The sequence below is a fragment of the Lynx canadensis genome, chromosome C2, assembly GCF_007474595.2.
Source record: "Lynx canadensis isolate LIC74 chromosome C2, mLynCan4.pri.v2, whole genome shotgun sequence".
NCBI classification, from domain to species: Eukaryota; Metazoa; Chordata; class Mammalia; order Carnivora; family Felidae; genus Lynx; species Lynx canadensis.
The window spans coordinates 152803751-152825921 of record NC_044311.2 but is presented as its reverse complement, the minus strand read 5'-3'; the positions used below and the strand labels follow the sequence as shown (position 1 = coordinate 152825921).

Sequence of the window (22171 nt, the reverse complement as noted above, 5' to 3'; positions counted from 1 at the left end):
GAAGGAAAATGACAGAGGAAAAAATAAGTGAATATAAAAGATAAGACCAACAGAAATCTGGAGACACCTGGGTGGCTCAGTTGGTTGAACATCTGAATCTTGACTTCAGCTCAGGTCATGATCCCAGGGTCGTGGGATCGAGCCCCAAGTTGGGCTTTGCACTGTGTGTGGAGCCTGCTTAAGATTCTCTCTCCCCCTACTTCTCCCCCTCCCCCAACTCACTCTAAAATGTAAATGAATGAATGAATGAATGAATGAATAAGGAAAGAAAGAAAGAAAGAAAGAAAGAAAGAAAGAAAGAGATAAAGAGATCATCTAATTTGAAGATCAGAGAGAAACAGATATTTTAAAAATGAAAAAAGGGGGCGCCTGAGTGGCTCAGTTGGTTAAGTGTCTGACTTCGGCTCAGGTCATGATCTCACAGTTCGTGAGTTCGAGCCCCGCATTGGGCTCTGTGCTGACAGCTCAGAGCCTGGAGCCTGCTTCACATTCTGTGTCTCCCTCTCTCTCTGCCCCTTCCCTGCTCATGCTGTGTCTCTCTCTGTCTCAAAAATAAATAAACATTAAAAAAAAATGAAAAAAGCCTCAGGGAAGTATGGAATAATAACAAAAGTTTTCACACGTATGTAATTAGAGTTTCAGGAGGAGAAATGACAGCAAATGGGGCAGAAATAATATTTGAAAGTATAATGGCTAAAATGTTCCTGAATTTGGTGAAAGACATATTTTTACAGAGTCCAGAATCTCAGCAAACCCCAATAAACATAAGTACAAAGAAAATCATTTTTAGGCACATTAATAATCAAATGGCTGAAAACCAATGCGAAACAGAAATCTTGAAAGCGACCAGAGAAAAATAACATATCACATACAGGGAACAAGGATTCAAATAATCTGCAATGTCTCATCAGAAGTATAGAGACCAGAGGTAGCTGGGTGGCTCGGTCAGTTAAGCGTATGACTCTGGCTCAGGTAATAACCTCACCATTCATGGGTTCGAGCCCCGCATCAAGCTCTGCACAAATGGTGTGTGCACTTGGGATGCTCCCTCCCTCTCTCTGTCCCTCCTTTGTTTGCACTCTCTCTCTCTCAAAATAAATAAACTTAAGAAAAAAAAAAGTAGAGACCACAAGACAAAAGCAAAAAACACATATAAAGTGCTGAAAGAGGGGTGCTTGGGTGGCTCAGTCAGTTGAGCATCTGACTCCTGGTTTCAACTTGTCATGATCTTGCGGTTTGTGAGATTAGGTCCCACATCAGGTTCTGCACTGATAATGCAGAGCCTGCTTGGGATTCTCTCCCTCTCTCTGCTCCTCCCCTGAGTGCTCTCTCTCTCTCTCTTTCTCTCTCAAAGTGCTGAAAGAAAAAAACTGTCAACTAAGAATTCTACACTCATTAAAAACATTCTTCAAGAATGAAAGCCAAGGGGCACCTGGGCAGCTCAGTCGGTTAAGCATCCGACTTCGGCTCAGGTCATGATCTCACAGTTTGTGAGTTCAAGCCCTGCGTCCAGCTCTGTGTTGACAGCTTGGAGTCTGGAGCCTGCTTTGGATTCCGTGTCTCCCTCCCTCTTTGCCCCTCCCCTGCTCGCACTCTGTCTCTCTCTCTCTCTCAAAAATAAATAAATATTTTTTAATTAAAAAAAAAAAAGAATGAAAGCCAAGACATCTTCAGTTAAAAAATAGAAAAGAAAAAAAGAAAGAAACACTAAGAGAGGGTGCCTGGGTGGCTCAGTCAGTTAAGCATCTGACTCTTGGTTTCAGTTTAGGTCATGATCTCACAGTTCATGGGATCGAGCCCCAAGTGGGGCTCTGTGCCAACAGCATGGAGCTTGCCTGTTTGGGATTCTCTTTCTCCCAATCTCTCTCTGCCCCTCCCTCGCTCACATGCACTCTCTTTCTCTCAGAGTAAATAAAGACACTTAAACACACACACACACACACACACACACACACACACACACACACAGAAAACTCATTGCCAGCAAACATGCACTCTAGAACAATGCACCAGGCTAAAGGACATTCTTGGGGCCAAAATGGCACTAGATGGAAACTTGACTCTTCAGGAAGAATAAAAAGCATCAGAAAATTTTTTTTAAAGTCTGGGTAAATAGAAAAGATTCTTCTTCCTCTTGCTTTCTTTAAAATACATAGGACTGTTTGATGCAAAAATTACAATATTACAGAGTTGATATACACACAAGTGTAATACACATGCTAAGACAGCATAAAGGATGAGGCCAGTAAATGCACATATATGACTGCAATGCTTCCACATATTATAAAGTGTTGCAATACTAACTCTAACTAAACTGTGAAATGCTAACAATATACACTACAATCACTAGAGCAGTCAGCACACAGTAGTTCAAAGACGTACAGCCAAAAATCCAATAGGTAAATTGAAAGGGAATTCTAAAATACACTCAAATAACCTGAAAGAAAGCAAAATGACATCAAACTAAGGAATGAAAGGGAATAATAAAATAATAATAATCTAAACAAAACCAATTCAATGATTACTTAAAAATTAATGGACTAAATGGTGCCACCACAGAGACTGTCAGAATGAATGAAAATGCACAAGCATCAATTTACCTTGTCTACAAAGACACACCATAAAAATAAAAGCACAGGTAGGTTGAAAGTAAATGGATGGTAAGAGATACACCACGCGAACCGCAAGCAGAAGTCTGGAGTGGACTTAATGTCATGATGAAAAAACAGAAAGACAAAGAGAGTTACCAGAGACTGAAGAAGGGACCTCTGAAGTTGATAAAAATGTCAATCCATTAGGAAGTCATAACACTCATCAGTATGAATGCACGTAACCACCGAGTTATGAACGATACAGAGCATAAATTGGCAGGATTAAAGGGAGGAGCAGACAACTCACAATCGTAGTTGGAGATCTTTTTTTTTCTTTAATTAAATTCGAGTTAGTTAACATACAGTGTAGTCTTGGTTTCAGGAATAGAACCCAGTGATTCATCATTTACATATGACACCCAGTGCTCATCCCAACAAGTGCCCTCCTTAATTCCCATCCCCCATCTAGCCCATCCCCCACCCACCTCCCCTCCAGCAACCCTCAGGTTCTTCTCTGTATTTAAGAGTCTTTTACGGTTTGCCTCCCTGTCTGTTTTTATCTTATTTTTTCTTCCTTCCCCCTATGTTCCTCTGTTGAGTTTCTCAAATTCCATCTATGAGTGAAATCATAGGATACCTGTCTTTCTCTTGACTTATTTAGGATCTTAACACCCCTCTCTCATCAGCTGTGGAACAACTATGCAAGAATCCAGACTGACTTGCCTTTTTTCTTTTATTTTTCTTCTTTCGGGGGTGGAGGGAAAGGGGGTGGCAGGAAGTTTCAGCCTCTTCAAACTCATTGGAACAACTGATAGAGTGAATTCAATTCCTTCTGCCATATTAATTCACTCTTCATCTGTCTTTTCCACTCTATTCCCTTCACTACTTTCCTGGCTTAAGTTTCTTCATTCTGTCTTCCTCAGCTCTGCCCTCGACCTTGTTCATCTAACGGTTCTGAAGTGGTTTTTTCACTGCTGCTTAGTTTCCTATCCACAAAACTGAAAGCTCCCTGTTAATTTATCACAATTGTGTGATATAAAGGACCCCCATCAAAATGGCTTACCTGCCTTCCTCCAATTAAAGCGACATTTGCAGAACACCTGCATTTCCTTTCTTCTCTCCATACTTCCACCCATTGTAGATACTCTCACGTAAGTCCGTCTTTACATAGTCCCTTCCACAACTCCTGGATTCTTCTGAGATAGTTTAAATTTCCTGATGTCACTATCATTACAGTGTCTTCCCTTACAGAAGTGGCTCACAAACTAGTAGCTTGGCTTAACTGATCTTGGAGGTAGCCTGGATTCAAACAGCATTGACAGCTCTCCGGTGCTCCTGAAGGGCAGCCCTAACCCCGCCCCCCTGGGGAGGAGCCGCTCCCGGCCCCGCCCCCAGCTCGCGCCCCGCCCCGCCCGGGGACAGGGACCTCTGCTGACCCCTGATCACTGCAGGGCTAAAGGCAGGGTGCTGCTGGGCACAGGGTCCCCGCTTCCGGCCTGCTCCCCATCACTCCCCAGCCTCCCGAACCCCAGGCTGAAATACACCTCCTGGGGGTCCCTCCCACCTGGGCAGGGCTCTGGGCCTTCGTTTCCCCCTTCACATCAGCCCTTTGCTTGCCACCGCCACCTTCGGGCGCGCCTCCCCGCTTCCCGGTCCGCAGACGGCTCCGCTCCGGGCTCCCGCGCTCAGGGGACCAGGGGCGCCAGTATCTTCACCTGGCGGGCCCTCCCGCGTGCCCTTCACAATTCCTTCTCTTCCATCGGGACTTCTGTTCTTCCTGGAACCCCCGTGTGTTCGCAGGTCGGGCGCGTCCGAATTCCAGACTCCTGGCTCCCACGCATGGTGTCTCCTTCACGGTTCTATTTCCTGCTCCGTGTATTTCCCCCTGCGGAGCCCCTGGACCACCATCGGGCCTCCCCTGCGTCCACGCTGTCCTTCACCTTGCAGTGTCAGGTCAGGAAGTCCCAGAACACGTGCTTGTGCCGCAGACTCGTGCCTCTCACGGCTCCCCGCCCTCGAGGTTTCTCCGCGTCTCCTTCGGTGGAAGGCGCCCCAGTCACCTGGTCGCCTGCTCTTCCTCCCGCAGGTCACCAGGAAATGCCTCGCTGGCTGAGATATTGTTGCCGGGAATCAAAACTGCTTTCGATGGGAGCTCACCGATCATGCCAGAAAACGGGTATCAAAACTTTCATCACACATCATTTGGGGCCCAAAATGACACGATGCAGGTGCGTCATCTGTGTGTCGTTCATCAGACGGGGGCGTGTCCCAAGAGCAAAGCCACCTTCCCAAAGAGGACGTGGCCTGACTTGGCCAGAGGGTCTGGAAGGCTCTTGTGAGCAATGTGGGTGTTGCTGTTGGGAGTGTTAGAGCCTCCCTGGGATACAGGATTCTGACGCCCAGTCGTCCCCCCGCCCCCCTGCGGTGTATGAACAGTGCTCTAAGGTGGGCATGACTGTCTTCCTCTCCACCAGCTAGAGGCAATCTAATTATATATATAAGTGGATGTTTGCTGTTGATAGCTTAGTAATATTCCCGTGCCTGAAATAATGTATCAAAGACACTGATTCCTGGTGCTTCTTTTCCTGACATTTGACAACCGTGGTATAGGTTATCAATCATAACTTCAGTAATTTGCTTTAAATCCTAACTTGATCAAATCTTTACTTCTTTCATTTCAATCTAGCATATTCTGGAACAGTAGTTTTCAATTGGGTATTCCCATCACCTACTCATATAGTTTTCTTAATATATAGGTGTTTAGGATCCACTCCAGACCTACTGAATGTCCTTACTGAATATTATTGATATATTCCTACCATATATGGTAAGAATGTGCTTGGCATTCGTGGTATATTTCATGGCACATATGCTGGGTATATTCGTGGTCTAGTATGTTTCTGGGTAATTGTGTTATATCAAGAGTTTTCCTCAGGGCGCCAGGGTGGCTTAGTCGTTAAGCATCTGACTTTGGCTCAGGTCATGATCTCACGGTTCATGAGTTCGAGTCTCACATCAGGTGAGCATGAGCCCCACGTGGGGTGAGCTCAAGCCCCACTTTGGGTAAAAAGCATGAGCTCCCCTTCAGGGGAGCCCTGCTTCTCACTCCCTCTCTCTATATCTGTCTTTGTCCCTCCTGGGATCCTGTCTCTCTCTCTCTCTCTCTCTCTCTCTCTCTCTCTCTGCCCCTTGCTCACTTGCAACCTCTCTCTAAAAAAAAAACAAAAACAAAAACAAAAACAAAAAACTGGCACAGAAACAGACACTCAGATCAATGGAGCAGAATAAAGAACCCAGAAATGGACCCACAAATGTATGGCCAACTAATCTTTGACAGAGCAGGAAAGAATATTCAATGGAATAAAGATAGTCTCTTCAGCAAATGGTGCTGGGAAAACTGGACCAAAACATGCAGAAAAATGAACCTGGACCACTTTCTTACACCATACACAAAAATTAACTCAAAATGGATGAAAGACCTAAACGTAAGACAGGAAGCCATCAAAATCCTAGAGGAAAAAGCAGGCAAAAACCTCTTTGATCTTGGCCGCAGCAACTTCTTACTCAACACGTCTCTGGAGGCAAGAGAAGCAAAAGCAAAAATGAACTACTGGGACCTCACCAAATGAAAAGCTTTTGCACAGAGAAGGAAACAATCAGCAAAACTAAAAGGCAACCAATGGAATGGGAGAAGATATTCACAAATGACATATCAGATAAAGGGTTATTATCCAAAATCTATAAAAAACTTATCAAATTCAACACCCAAAAAACAAATAATCCAGTGAAGAAATGGGAAAAAGACATAAATAGACACTTCTCCAAAGAAGACGTCCAGATGGCCAACTGACACATTAAAAAATGCTCAACATCACTTATCATCAGGGAAATACCAATCAAAACCACAATGAGATACCACCTCACACCTGTCAGAATGGCTGACATTAACAACTCAGGCAACAACAGATGTTGGTTGGCGAGGATGTGGAGAAAGAGGATCTCTTTTGCACTGCTGGTGGGAATGCAAGCTGGTGCAGCCACTCTGGAAAACAGTATGGAGGTTCCTCAAAAAACTAAAAACAGAACTACCCTATGACCCAGCAATTGCACTACTAGGCATTTATCCAAGCGATACAGGTGTGCTGTTTCGAAGGGACACATGCACCCCCATGTTTACAGCAGCACTATCGACAACAGCCAAAGTATGGAAAGAGCCCAAATGTCCATCGATGGATGAATGGATAAAGAAGATGTGGTATATATATACAATGGTGTATTACTCGGCAATCAAAAAGAATGAAACCTTGCCATTTGCGACTATGTGAATGGAACTGGAGGGTATTATTAAGCTGAGCAAAATTAGAGAAAGACAAATATCATATGACTTCACTCATATGAGGAACTTAAGATACAAAACAGATGCATACAAGGGAAGGGAAGCAAAAATAATATAAAAACAGGGAGGAGGACAAATCATAAGAGACTCTTAAATATGGAAAACAAACAGGGTTGCTGGAGGAGTTGTGGGAGGGGGGATGGGCTAAATGGGTAAGGGGCATTAAGGAATCTACTCCTGAAATCATTGTTGCACCATATGCTAACTAACTTGGATGCATATTAAATAAATAAATAAATAAATGAAAAATTAATTAATTAAATAAAATTTTTTTTTAAGTTTTCCGCTATTCATCCATTTTTACAAATAAAATATAATGTTTGCTATCTTCTTTGAAAATAGGTTTAGTGATTGTGTTTATAGATACTTTGTCTAAAACTTTTTGGATTGACTTTATTATTTTGTTTTGCACGCCACAGAAACAACCAAATGTTCATACCGGGCCATTATTCTTGTTATAATTCCCATAAAGTCTTTCACCTTTGAAAATTATCAGTTATAAAATTAACCATAGTTATTTTAAGTCTTTTGTCGTCATCCGCAGAGATTTTTCTTAGCTTGTTTTATTTGGATGCTTCCCTGAAAGCTTTTCCAGTCCGCGGGGAGCCAGAATGCCTCACCTGCCACACAGAATGACCCAGAGCCCCATGGAAAAGGATTATATGGCAGGTGCTTTTGCGGATAGGCTTCTGATGGCAATGCTCAAAGATCACTGGTACCATACCAGTGGACTGAGTCAGGATTTCCAGAATTTCACTTGAGAAGCAGATGGGTTCATGAAACTACGAACCGCAGGTCCAGTGGAACAAGAATTACATAGACCTGAACGAATCAGTGATGGATGAGGACAGGTTTTGTTTGGAATACTGTTGACGTTATTTTAATGTCCTATTTTCTGGACATATGAGGAAACCCTCTGTCTTTCCTCTTAAGCTTTTTATAAATCTCAACAATGTAGGAGGCTCTATTTTTGTAAGTTGAAATGAGACATTTGTAAGTGATACCCTCTCTGCCTGACTCCTTCAGAATTCGAAGATTCTTGTTAAGTCTTTCCATGTTTCAGGGCAATATAGTTATTTGCCTGGGTTCAGTAAGAATGTGTATTCCTTGGGGCGCCTGGGGGGCTCAGTCAGTTGAGCATCCGACGTCGGCTCAGGTCATGATCTCCCAGTTGACAGGTTCGAGCCCCGCGTCGGGCTCTGTGCTGACAGCTCGGAGCCTGGAGCCTGCTTGGGATTCTGGGTCTCTCTCTCTCTCTGCCCCTCCCCCGCTCATGCTCTGTCTGTCTCAAAAATAAAATAAACATTAAAAAAAAAAAAAAGGAGAAGGATGTGTATTCCTTATTGCCAGGGCATTAACTGGAAACTGGTTATGCAATCAAAGCCTTGCCTGGAGTGTGGTATTAAGAATGATGTTCATTTAATCAGATATGACCAGATGGCTTTAAAGAACTAAAGTTGCCTTAATGGAGCCAGTGCTCACTTGCAAGGCCCTCTTGGGGAAGATGACCTGCTGCTCCCGCCTTAGACAAGAACAATATTCTAAAAGCAAAAATGTGGTGTATAATACTTAATATTTTATAAGCATACATTTTCTATGTAATTGTCAAGGTGTCTATTTTTAGAGCTAGATTAATTTACTTGCTGCTACTTCTCCACAGTGTTGTTTACTACAAAATGACACTGTGACAAATAATATCATTTCCATAAATCATGAAGTGTCTGTCTTCCCAAAGGACACCTGAAGGACTTTCTCCATGTGTGCATGCATAAACACCTATAAAGCCAAGCAATGCTGACACCACCATTCTAGCACAGTCTATGCCGCTAGTGAATGGAGTATCTGTAAACCCTGTGGGCTTCAAGTCCCTCCTCTGGAAGAGAAGAATCTGGACTGGATGGTCTCTTAGCTCTCGCTACGCTGGGTTTTATAATGCCATGGCCATCCCTTTATTCTCCTTAAAGAGAATTTCAGGGGCGTCTGGGTGGCTCAGTCGGCTAAGTGTCCGACTTCAGCTCAGGTCACGATCTCGCAGTTCGTGGGTTCGAGCGTCGCGTCGGGCTCTGTGCTGACTGCTCAGAGCCTGGAGCCTGTTTCAGATTCTGTGTCTCCCTCTCTCTCTGACCCTCCCCCGTTCATGCTCTATCTCTCTCTGTCTCAAAAATAAATAAACGTTAAAAAAAAAATAAAAAAAAAAAAAGAATTTCATGTAACATGACAGTATTTAAGCACAAATCAAGACAGGATTTAAAAATTAAGATTAGATATTTTTTAAATGGGACAAGATAAAACACAGCAGAGGCTGAAACAGATTTACATACGTTAGTGTAGATACATCTCAAAGCATAATGTTGTTTTTTTAAAGAGCCAGCTATAGAACATTCTAAAAAAGGTGATACTGATTAGGCATTAAAAATACAAAACATATGTACTGCTTATGCAGATAAATATACAGTTTTTACATATAGTTTTATATATAATTTTTTAAAAATTCATGATGTTTGTGGTCTCCAGGGAAGGAAGGAAGCAAAGTGACCTCATAGTTTCTCTACGAGTTTTTTAACCAAAGCAAATATGTTATCGCATTCATTTTGGAGAGGCACGTACATGAATATTTAAATGAGTCCCTAAGTTAGTGGCTGCTAAACAGAAGTGTGCATCAGAATCAACCAAAGAACTTTTTTTTTTAACTTTTTTTAAATGTTTATTTTTGAGAGAAAGAGATACAGACAGACAGAGGGCAAGCAGGGGAGGGACAGAGAAAGAGGGAGACACAGAATCCAAAGGAGGGTCCAGACTCCAAGCTGTCAGCACAGAGCTTGACACAGGGCTCAAACTCATGAATCGTGAGATCATGACCTGAGCCGAAATCAGATGTTTAACCGACTGAGCCACCCAGGCACCCCTAAATCAAAGAACATTTTAAAAATGGAGATCCTTCGGCCTCTCCCCAGCAATTCAGGATCAGTGGGTCTGAAGCAGAACTCAGGTACCTGGGTTTTTAAACCTATACAAGTGATTCTCTACTAAAAAATAGCACTATTTAAAATAAAATTAAACAAAAGATACACAAATGGTCGTAAGACCATTACTCAGAATAGCCCCAAAATGAAAACAATTCAAGTGTCCATCAACTGGTAAATGGATGAAGAGAACTGGTCTATCCACAAAATAAAATGTTATCTGCATAAAAAAGAAGTCCTGATATATACCAGAAACAGGATGTACCTTGATAGCATTATGCTAAGTTAAAGAAGACAGGCACAAAGAACAAAATGTTGTGTGATTCCATTTATACAAAAGGCCCAGAAGAGGAAAATCTACATAGAAAAAAGTATATTTGTGGTTCTTTAGTGCTGAGAGAATGGGTAGTTTTTTTTTTGGGGGGGGGGGTGTGTAACAGCTAGTGGAGGTTGGGGTTTTTGGGGAGTGACTGATGAAAATGTTCTGGAAGTAGATCGTGGTGATGTGATGGTTGTACAACTCTGTGAATATACTAAAAAGCCGTCAATTGCATACTTTCACTGGGTGAACTGTGTAGTGTATGAATTACATCTCCGTATAGTGTTTTTAAAAAGACAATCAAAAATTAGACATTTAATTTCATTATATAACTGAAATAAATTAGATAGAATTAACTGACATATGGAAAGAACTTAATAGAAGAATAGAGGATGATACTTTATGAGAAGACTGGGGTCATTGAAAATGAGAGGCAGTTACTAGTTATTTGTGGGAAATTAAATGCAGCTACTTGCCTTGGCTCCTTCCCGGAACCCCACTGACATGATAGCAAAGACATTTTCAGGGCACCTGGATGGCTCAGCATGTTAACAACCAACTCTGTATTTTGGCTCAGATTCATGATCTCATAGTCATGAGATTGAGCCCCTCATCAAGCTCTGCGATGAGTGTGGAATCTGCTCAGGATTCTCTCTCTCTCTCCCTCTGCCCCTCCCCAGCTTGCACTCACACTGTCTCTCTCTCTCTCTCTCTCTCTCAAAATAAATAAAATAAACATGTTTTTTAAAAAAGACATTTTGTTGTATTAAAAAAAATTTTTTTTAATGTTTATTTATTTTTGAGACAGAGAGAGACAGAGCATGAACGGGGGAGGGTCAGAGAGACAGGGAGACACAGAATCCCAAGCAGGCTCCAGGCTCCGAGCTGTCAGCACAGAGCCCGACGCGGGGCTCAAACTCACAGACCGTGAGATTATGACCTGAGCTGAAGTCGGACGCTCAACCGACTGAATCACCCAGGCGCCCCAAAGACATTTTCTTTTAAAGGGTAAACTTATTGGGGCGCCTGGGTGGCTCAGTCGGTTAAGCATCCAACTTCAGCTCAGGTCACGATCTCGCGGTCCGCGAGTTCGAGCCCCGCGTCGGGCTCTGGGCTGATGGCTCAGAGCCTGGAGCCTGCTCCCGATTCTGTGTCTCCCTCTCTCTCTGCCCCTCCCCCGTTCATGCTGTGTCTCTCTCTGTCTCAAAAATAAATAAACATTAAAAAAAAATAAATAAAATAAATAAATAAAGGGTAAACTTACAAGGACAAAAAGAACAAGTGAGAGGCTACTGCATTAAAAAAAAAAGTGCACAAATTTTGAAGGCAGAAAAGGAAATGGTTGAGTAATAATTGGCTTAACCTCAAAAAATCTAAGACATCATTTCTTACAAAAAGGGATGAGGGGGAATGAGAAGCAGATTTAGATTCCCTCCACATTCCTGGATGGCAGGCAACTGCCTACTCAAAGAGATTAGTCTCTGCACAAGTTGGACCAGAAAGACTCTGACCCCTTGATCATGAGGCCAGCTGAGGTGGGGACCCAGGATCTACCTGAGAAGTCCACGTCATAAAAAAGAAGACATTCCTATCCCCCTTCCCAACCTGCATCCAGAACACTGGCAACCAGAATTACTCTCCGCTTACCACCACAGTCATCATCTCCATTATCACCTCCACGACCACCACCACCATCACCACCGCCATCACTCCCACCACTATCCCCTCCACACCCACTAACACCATCACCTCCACCACCATCACCTCCACCACCCCCACCACCACTTCAGGAAATGGAAGATTCCTCCCTGGAGAAGTTCACCTGAACCAACCGAAAAAGCCCACGGTACAGGATCCCTAACAGAAAGCCAGTAAGTCCTCTCTAAATCATCCCATGGGAAAGTCTACCACCCAGACAGTCATGATCATGGATAGAGAGCATCCATTCAGCCTTTTAGCACCTTGATCTTAAATACAGTCAAGGGTCCCCACACATCTGAGAAAAACATCTTACATAAAAATAAAAAGGAAACAGAGAAAGGGGGCACTTAGAGAAAGAGAGAATGCAGAGAGTTGAAGAAAGTGTGTAAAAAGAAAAACCATATTTAATAAACTCAGAGGTAAGAAAAATAATGAACCTGTACAACAAGAACAGGAAGCTATTTGGTAAGGGAGTAGCCAGAGAAAACCGAAGAGAAAAAAAAAGTTTGTGAGAAATAAAACAAGATCGATAGGGGAGAAAATAGAAGGTGGTATAAAAAGTGGAAGAAATGTCCCAGAAGGGAGAGAAAGACAAAAACACAGAAAATGAAAGTGAAGAGATTAGAAAATTGAAGAGTTAGTGGGGCACCTGGATGGCTCAGTCAGCTGAGCGTCCGACTTTGGCTCAGGTCATGATCTCGTAGCCCGTAAGTTCGAGCCCCGCGTCGGGCTCTGTGCTGACGGCTCGGAGCCTGGAGCCTGCTTCGGATTCTGGGTCTCCCTCTCTCTCTGCCCCTCCCCCATTTCACGCTGTCTCTCTCAAAAATGAATAAACGTTAAAATAAACAAACAAACTTTTAAAAAGTAAGAAATGATCATTACGAAAAACAGCACATTACAAGAAAAGAAATGGAAAGAACATGACACCCAGGATGGTCTGTGAACAGAGAGGGTGTTCTGCTCTGCTGCCCCTCTGCCCCCCATTCACTGCGACTCCTGGGGAAGAGGGGGGCTCTGTCTAAGAATTTGACCTATAAAAGGTTAAAGGAAAATCCTCCTTCCCAGGCTTGGCCAGACTACCATTGACCCGGAATAGAAAAGTCTTTGTTGTTTACAAAACCCCCCATTGGGTCTTCAGCTGTAAAATCTAGACTCCCCTCCCACCGCCCACTGGTCTGGGGCCTGGAAAGGGGAGGATGAGAAGTAGCAGGAGTCTGTCCAGCAGGTGGCAGGAGAGAGAAGGCAAGGACACCTGGCGCCAGCAGCTCAAAGCGCCTGGACCCAAGGGTCCCACGGCAGTAATGTGCAGACGCTTTAAAAACAATGCTGCTGCCACATTCTCCCATCCCTGGGAAACTCCCCAGAGATAACTGACCATATGTAATTCCTCCTTCTTACACCAGCTCTCCTTCAACCCCCCCAATCTTGCTTCTATCTTCACCCCTCCTCAGAGACTACTTCTGACATGGCTACCAAGGACCTCTGTGTTATCTAGGCCGATGGTCACTTTTTTGTCCTCACTGACTCAATCTCTCAGAAGCATCAGACCCTCTTGTGTGAAAAATGTTCCCCCTTGGCTGCCTTAACACCACACGCTCTGGGTCTCCTCGTGCCTCAAGACTGTCCACCTTTGCCTCCTCAACCAGCCTCTGCTTATCCTCTACGCTTTAAGCTTGGAGCACCTCCAAGCCCGGCCTCCTTGCTACTGACCCCCTCTCTACTTTAGCCCCATCCACATGCTAGTGGATTCCCCATGTGCCTCCTCCACCAGACCTCAATGAGACACAGATCAACTCGCTACTGTCTACCTCACTTCTTCACTTAGATGTCTTGTTCAAACTTAACACCCCCCTGTAAAGATGGCACCTCCAACCAAAGTGAATGTCTATACCCAACGGCTAGAAGCACTCATTCGTTCCATCCCCACCCCCACATTCATTCCATCAGCAAGTCTTACCAAGTCTTCCTCCAAAACAGGCCCTAAAATCTCCACTCTGTATCGTTCTATCCCACCACCCTGGTCCAAGTCGCCATGATATCTCATCCATTGCCAAGACAGTTTGTACCCTTCTAGTCCATTTATCCCATAGTAGCCAAAATGAGTTTTCAAGAAGGAGATAAGAATACCTCTCCACTAGACAAACCATAAGAGACTCTTAAATACAGAGAACAATCTGAGGGTTGATGGGAGCGTGGGGGAGAGGGGAAAGTGGGTGATGTGCATTGAGGAGGGCACTTATTGGGATGAGCACTGGGTGTTGTATGTAAGCAATGAACCACAGGAAATCTACCCCAAAAACCAAGAGCACACTTTACACACTGTATGTTAGCCAATTTGACAATAAATTATATTTAAAAATAATAATAATAATTAATAAAATAAAACAAAAACAAACAAAAGAGAGACTACTTCTCCACTTAAACCTCTTACATCATCTCCACTGCACCTGAGATAGAATCTGGAACATTGCTGTGGCCCATGGGCTGCCTACCCGCAGATCCCACCTCCTATGGTACCCCCACCCCTCACTCTGGCAATGCCGGCCTCGTGGCAGCTCTTACAATTTCCAGGCTCTTTCCTGCCTCAGGGCCTTTGCACTTGCTGTTCCCTTTGCCTGAAACAGTCTTCCCTCTACCCTTCCTTCCTATCTTCAGGACACAAGTCACCTGAGTGTCCTCACCAAGAAATATACCTTAACACCAATGCACCATGTCTTAAACATAATAACTAAACTAATAGGACCCAGTTAACAAACTCCTATACCAAATAAAACCCTCATACCAAACTCCTACACCAATTAAAAAAGATTAGATTGCATGTAATACCCTTTTTTTTTTTTTAATTTTTTTTTTCAACATTTATTTATTTTTCTTGGGACAGAGAGAGACAGAGCATGAACGGGGGAGGGGCAGAGAGAGAGGGAGACACAGAATTGGAAACAGGCTCCAGGCTCTGAGCCATCAGCCCAGAGCCCGACGCGGGGCTCGAACTCCCGGACCGTGAGATCGTGACCTGGCTGAAGTCGGACGCTTAACCGACTGCGCCACCCAGGCGCCCCTGTAATACCCTTTTTTTTTAACTGTCAATATGGCATTTGAAATGTGTTGCATTCAAGTTGACTCAGGCCAGAAAGGTATTTCACTAAAAGGGAAGATTTTCTTCCTCCTATAAACCCATTAACCAACTGTGAAACCTACATGTTACCTTTGGACAAGGAATTGGTGCTAGACTCACACATGTTAACCTGAGCACTAAGAGGTCCCAAATGGCGTTACCTGAAGAATGCTGACATACGAAAGACAGCACGGCCACATGCCTCTGAGACCAACCCATCTCTATAAGGTAGCATTTTGAGGTGTTTCTCCTACAATGAGAATTAATTTGGACTCACTCATCACAAATCATTTTTGAAATGAAGCTGAGTACAAACAAATTAAGAAATACATGAACCAAACAAATGTGTACTTGTCTTGTATCTGTGGAGAATCACGTGTGAGATCTCGGGAGAAGTAAGGATGCAGTGATTTGGTGCAGAGACTGAAGCTAGGTGATCTCCAGTAGGCAAATTCCTAATATTAGCTTCATTAGCATAATTCTGTATGAAACTGAAATAATTTTACGTAATCAAAGATGAGACACCAGAAGAAAAAAAAAAGCCGCTGAGACTGTGTCTAGATTTTACTTTCCCCCCTCTTTATCAGATAAAAAAGCAAAGTTCAACTCATTTTAAATAGAATTAAAATAGGGTGATATAGTATTGTAAAATTAACTAAAATAAGTCACATAAGAAGTCAGTTCATTAAAAAATAATTTCATAAACACTATCTGGGAACTCAAATTTGTACATCTTTATTTAGTGTATTTAAAATTATTGAATGCAGTATTTCTTAATTTCAGTATTATAAAACTTACTACAACAAGGTATAAAATAGAGAAAAAATATAGCAAAAATATGAAAAGCATAGTTTTGGAACATACTTTAGTAAAAACTTTGCATTATCTCTATGCATAAGACTTCATCAGAATAAGGAATATATTAAAAATCATGTTAACTTAAAGATCATCATTTATGGGGCATCTGGGTGGTTCAGTTGGTTAAGCGTCCGACTTCAGCTCAGGGCATGATCTCACCATTAATGAGTTCGAGCCCCATATCAGGCTGTGTGCTGACAGCTCAGAGCCTGGAGCCTGCTTCAGATTCTGGGTCTCCCCCTCTCTCTGCCCCTCCCCCACTCACGCTCTGTCTCTGTCTCTCTCTCTCTCAAAAATTAGACATTAAAATTTTTTTTAAAAAAGATCATCATTTATTAAACAGCTTGGATGCTGATTTCTATCTTCATTTATTATGACTCGTACTGAGCCTCAATGGGGTGTGTAAGCTTACCTTTGAGCCTGGAGGGGGAGCCAAACCAAGAAATGAATAAATAATATTCTCTTCTTTGGCAGAGAAGAAAGAGTCAAAATCCTTGAAGCAAAAAAAAAAAAAAAAAAAAAAAAAAGAAGAAAAAAAATGTTTAAACCCACTGCACACTGGAGAGCCAGAATATTTACCTAAGTTGATCTTTTTTATTAGTCATTAAGCTAGAAGCTAACACAAAAGGTTATCCCAGTTTGTTTTGTCAAAGATGACTAACCCCCAAAGTTAAGAATCTCTAACCATGAACTTTACATTTGTTTTTATCATTTCACTGTGTGGAATACAGAACAGTGAGAACTCACACACACCCCCACACACACCAGTTTGTGTTCAGGAATCGCTGACAAGACTCAGATACATAGAGTGAAGGATTCTCTAAAAGTTTCACATCTTTAGCTCCTTTCCTTGTAATCTGGCCCCGTGGATTTGGACCCTGATCAGCGGGGACTAAGACGACACAGGATTTCTCCAGTGTTACTATAGGAGCTTCTAGGGGACCAGCCCCATCTCAGACCTTCTGGTCCCAGCAGCCTTAAGATTACGGAGGGCTTACAGCAACACTTGTTTCGGCAAAGGGGAAAAACTACAGGAGGAGGTGAGACCTGGTAACTGACTGAAGTCTGGGGCTCAGTGAAGTCCCTCTGCCACCCCGCTGCCCCACCACAGCCCACCCAGCAGGCGGGTCCAGCCCTAAACCAGTAGTGCGACGGTCCACAGCTCAGAAGAATTTCATTTCATATCCTTGAAAGAGACAGAGAGAGACAGAGAGCGTACAAGTTGGGGAGGGGCAGAGAGAGAAAAAGACCCAGAATCAGGGGCAGGCTCCAGGCTCTGAGCTGTCAGCACAGAGACTGACGTGGGGCTCGAACCCACGAACCGTGAGATCATGACCTGAGCCGAAGTCGGACACTTAACCGACTGAGCCACCCGGGCGCCCCTCATTTCATACAATTAAAACATACGAGGTATTCCCCAGACTACTTCTCCAGACTGCCAATGTGTGTCATCAGGGCAGTGATACAGTCTCTTCACACACTGAGGGCAATGTGACTGGCCCAGCTTGAACAGACGGCACTCACACCAACTCAGTGGTGTTACTGTCTACCCTACTCTTATGTGTATTAAGAACCTTAAAACCGGGGCGCCTGGGTGGCGCAGTCGGTTAAGCGTCCGACTTCAGCCAGGTCACGATCTCGCGGTCTGTGAGTTCGAGCCCCGCGTCAGGCTCTGGGCTGATGGCTCAGAGCCTGGAGCCTGTTTCCGATTCTGTGTCTCCCTCTCTCTCTGCCCCTCCCCCGTTCATGCTCTGTCTCTCTCTGTCCCAAAAATAAATAATAAAAACGTTGAAAAAAAAAATTTAAAAAAAAAATAAAATAAAATAAAAATAATAAATAAAATAAAAAGAACCTTAAAACCAAATACAGGCCACTGACATGGGGAAGAAAGTGTTGTGTATTCTTGTGTGTCGACCTTGTCCAAAGCTTTATTATTTTCCTACCTGTTGCCTGGATTCCCTCAGTGATTAAATTTATTCTTGTATGCTGAATACATGTTTGTAAGCCGCCTCAAATCTGAGTTGAAGGAAACAGAGCATCGTGAGCAAGTGATCCTTTGGTGTCAGAAATTCTGGCTGATTCCTGGGGCACCCACTTGCTAGGCGTTGGTAAAGGATCACATGATAGAATGCGTTAGTACCCGTAGAGAGCAGGTGAAATATAATAAAATAAATTTATGCTGTTTTTCAAAAATTCCGAAAAGATCTATGACTTCTCTAGTTGGCCAACTCTAGAAGCTTTCCAGTCGAGAACGATTTCCTCATAGTTGAGTGAACTGTCCTCTGCTTCAACTTGGGTCCAAATAGCTCCTTCAGCTTCAGAGGACCAAAGAACGATTTGTCGTGATTTTTGACTTGATGCTAACAAACAGATACAGGAAATCATGAGTATGAAATGGTTTTTTCAACTTCCAGTCACGTTAGAGTAGCATTAGATGCCCTGAAGAAGCCAGATTGAGAAAAGAAGTGTAGGTGCACTGCTGAGCTGGTGATACGAAAGGAAAGATCACGACCAGGTGAGGCCAGGAGTCCTAGGAACAAGCACACACCAAGGCTGGGTTTGCAACAAAGCTGGCAGATCTTTATGCCAACTTTGATGCCAGGGTGAGTAAAAGCGAGAGTGGCTAAAGCCTCGAGCCTCCTCAAGGTGGGGAGTTTTATAAAAGGGGGGCAGAGTGGGAGGGGAGAGTGAAGGAGGCAGGGGCAAGGGGGAGAAGGAAAAAGACCCTTCCCCGTGAAAGAAAGACAATTAGATTGACAAGTGGTTTCTGGACAGCAACACAGAAGTTGGAAGAAAGCAACATAATAGTCTCATGTGTTTAGAAAAAATAACCATCAGCCCAGAATTTTAGACCCAGTGAAACTTTTTTAGACATGAGGTAAAACCAACATTAGTCTTTTTTTTTTTTCTTTTTTTAGAGAGAGCATGAGCAGGGCAGAGGGGAGAGAAAGAGAATCTTAAGCAGGCTCCACACTCGGCATGGAGCCCGACTCGGGGCTCAATCCCACAACCCTGGGATTACGACCTGTGCTGAAATCAAGAGTCAGATGCTCAACTGACTGAGCCACCCAGGCACCCCTGAAAAATGTCCTTTTTACTCCAAAATTTAGAGAACTTACCACCAATAGATACTCACTCAAAGAAACTTTTACAGGCTATACTAGGCAAACAGAAAGTGACTGCAGATATATTATCTAAGATGCAAGAAGGAATCATGAGCAAAGATACTAATAAATATGTGGGTAAATCTAAACTAAACAAACATTGACTATAAAAACAATCATTAGGGGTGCCTGGGGGGGCTCAGTCGGTTAAGCATCCGACTTCGGCTCAGGTCATGATCTCGCAGTTCGTGAGTTCGAGCCCCGCATCAGGCTCTGTGCTGACGGCTCGGAGACTGGAGCCTGCTTCGGGTTCTGTGTCTCCCTCTCTCTCTCTGCCCCTCTCCCACTCCTTCTCTCTCAAAAATAAATAAATGTTAAAAAAAAAAACAATAATTAGAAATGTCTAAGTTGTGGGGTAGGATGAAGACCAACAAACTAAAGTACTAAAAACCAAGACAGGGGCTCTTGGGTGGTTCAGTCAGTTAAGCATCCAGCTCTTGATTTCAGTCATGATCTCACGGTGTGTGAGAATGAGCCCCGAATTGGGCTCTACGCTGACAGAGCAAAGTCTTTTTGGGATTCTCTCTCTCTCCCCCTCTCTCTCTCTGCCCCTCCCATGCGTGCACTCTCTCAAAATAAATAAATAAATAAATAAATAAACACACACACATAAATAAGGAAATGGTGAGTGAGGTGTTGAAGTCTCTTTTGAAATCTGGTACACACATGGCTTTTTTGTTTTGTTTTGTTATTTTGTTTTATTTATTTATTTTGAGAGAGAGAGAGAGTGAGATAGCAGGGGAGGGGTAGAGAGGGAAGGGGAGAGAGAATCCCAAGCAGGCTCCACAGTCAGCAAGAGCCAGACGTGGAGCTCAAACTCAGGAGCCGTGCAATCTGGAGTCAAGAGTCGGGTGCTTAACCGACGGAGCCACCCGGGCGCCCCTCATAATAAGTTTTCAACGATGTGAAATAGCTTGTTCGGTAACATCTATGCGTTGAGAGAGCCCTGCCCCACCCCTGCCTCACTGGCCTTGCATCCCGTTTCCCTCACAGCCCTGAGGATGCCCGCCTGTGCTGAGTGGCCCAGGTCCCCTTTGGTTGTGTTCAGGCCCAGGCAGGCACCCAGTCCTTACCTGGGCTAAGATGCACAGCCTCCAACCTGGCATCGACAGACATGTCTGCTACGACCAGTTAGCACTCCTCTGCCAGGCGGGTAAGCTGGCCTCCACTGTGCCTGGCTTCCCGTCAGGTGTCCCCTTTCTCTAGCTAATGGTGGTCGGCCACGCCCTCGGGATAATGTCTTCATCTGCTCTGCACGGGGCAGTTCGCACAGGCAGGGACACAGCGGTGCTCAGAACTACCTCGACATCCACTCTTCTCCCTGCCCTGGTGCGAGAGACCACTGCTTGTCCCTGAGGTTCCCTCTACCATTTTAAACCTGACAGAGGGATGCCTGGGTGGCTCAGTCGGTTAAGTGTCTGACTTTGGCTCAGGTCATGATCTCGAGGTTCGGGAGTTCGAGTCCCATGTCAGGCTCTGTGCTGACAGCTCAGAGCCTGGAGCCTGCTTCGGATTCTGTATCTCCCTCTCTCTCTGCCCCTCCTTCTCCCTCCCCCCACCTCTCGAAAATAAATAAACATTAAAAAAAAATAAAAAACAAAATCCTGACATAGTCTTCAGAACCTTTCTTTGAGTCTCCTTTTAAAATCTGAACCTACAATACAAATAATCATTTTTAGCTACTTTCTGGAAACAAAGCCCTCTGCCTTACCAGTGCACTGTTGTTAAGAGTGTCCACAGATTAGGGCACCTGGATGGCTCAGTCGGTTAAGTGTCTGACTTTGGCTCAGGTCATGATCTCATGGCTTGTGGGTTCGAGCCCCACATCGGGCTCTGTGCTGACAGCTCGGAGCCTGGAGCCTGCTTCGGATTCTGTGTCTCCCTCTCTCTCTCAGCCCCTCCCCTGCTCTCACTCTCTCTCTCTCTCAAAAATAAACATTAAAAAAAAATAACAGTCAAAATAAGGAAAAATAGAAGATTTAAAATATTACTTTCATTGGAAAAGTACTAGTAGAAAAAAATGAAATTATTCTTTTGATAATTTCAGAGTGCAGAAAGCTTTTCTAAGCAAGACTCGGGGTCAGGAACCATAAAGAAAAAAAGATCAGTGAATTTGTCTACATAAAAAAATTTTAAGTTCTGCTTAAAAACTCAAAAGACAAGAAATGTGGGAAAAGAATTTGCAACATCTATGGGAGTAAAGGGCTACTTTCCTTCATAAAGACTCTTACAAACCAATAAATATCACCTGTGACCCAACAGAGAAAGAGCAAATCACAGAAAAACACAAATACCTCATAAACATAGGAAAAGGAATTCAGCCTTACTCATCCAGACAGAAATCCAAGTCAAAGCAGTGAGAATATATTTTTCATCTATTAGATTGGCAAAGATTCAGAAGTTTGCATATGGAGTGTGGTCAAGGTCACAGGGAATTAGCCACCCTCAGACTAGGTTGGTGGACACATAAGTTGGCACAGGGCAGTATAGGGCCATTTGCCAACATCCACTGAAATACAAAGTGCATGCGTGTTTTAACTTAGCACATTTTCTAGGAACTGATTCCTACACGCATATATTCATACTGCATACAAGAATCTGTATGTATCAAAAGACTTCCTGGGGGCACCTGGGTGGTTCGGTCAGTTAAGTGTCCGACTCTTGATTTTGGCTCAGGTCATGATCTCATGGTTCCTGGGTTCAAGTGCCATATCGGGCTCTGCGCTGACAGCGTGGAGCCTGCTTGGGATTCTCTCTCTCCCTCTCTCTCTCTGCCCCTCCCCTACTCGCACTCTCTCTCTCTCAAAAAACATAACAAAATTTTTACAAAAAAGATTTCCTGCAGCATTGTCTGTGTGCTGAATGTTTCCTGAATATTCCCCACTAGAGGGCTGTATCGATAAATGATGTCATATACAATGGAACATTTGGCAGCCATTAAAGTAAGGAGCTTGTGCAGCTCAGGGGTCTCTGAGATACAGTTATGGACTGAAAAAACCCAAGTGTTATAGCACACTCCTATTTTTAAGGGATATACAATATATCAATATATAGCTGCACAATG

General features: G+C 43.7%; 1 protein-coding gene across 1 annotated transcript in view; it reads right to left on the bottom strand.

The window, feature by feature from the left end:
• The window catches only part of LOC115523499 (SH3 domain-binding glutamic acid-rich protein), a 60228-nt gene that overhangs the window by 24585 nt on the left and 13472 nt on the right, over positions 1–22171 (bottom strand). The window contains exon 3 of the mRNA XM_030329595.1: positions 16354–16436. Within this exon, the coding sequence (XP_030185455.1) occupies positions 16354–16436 (83 nt within the window). The remainder of the gene's footprint in view (positions 1–16353; positions 16437–22171) is intronic.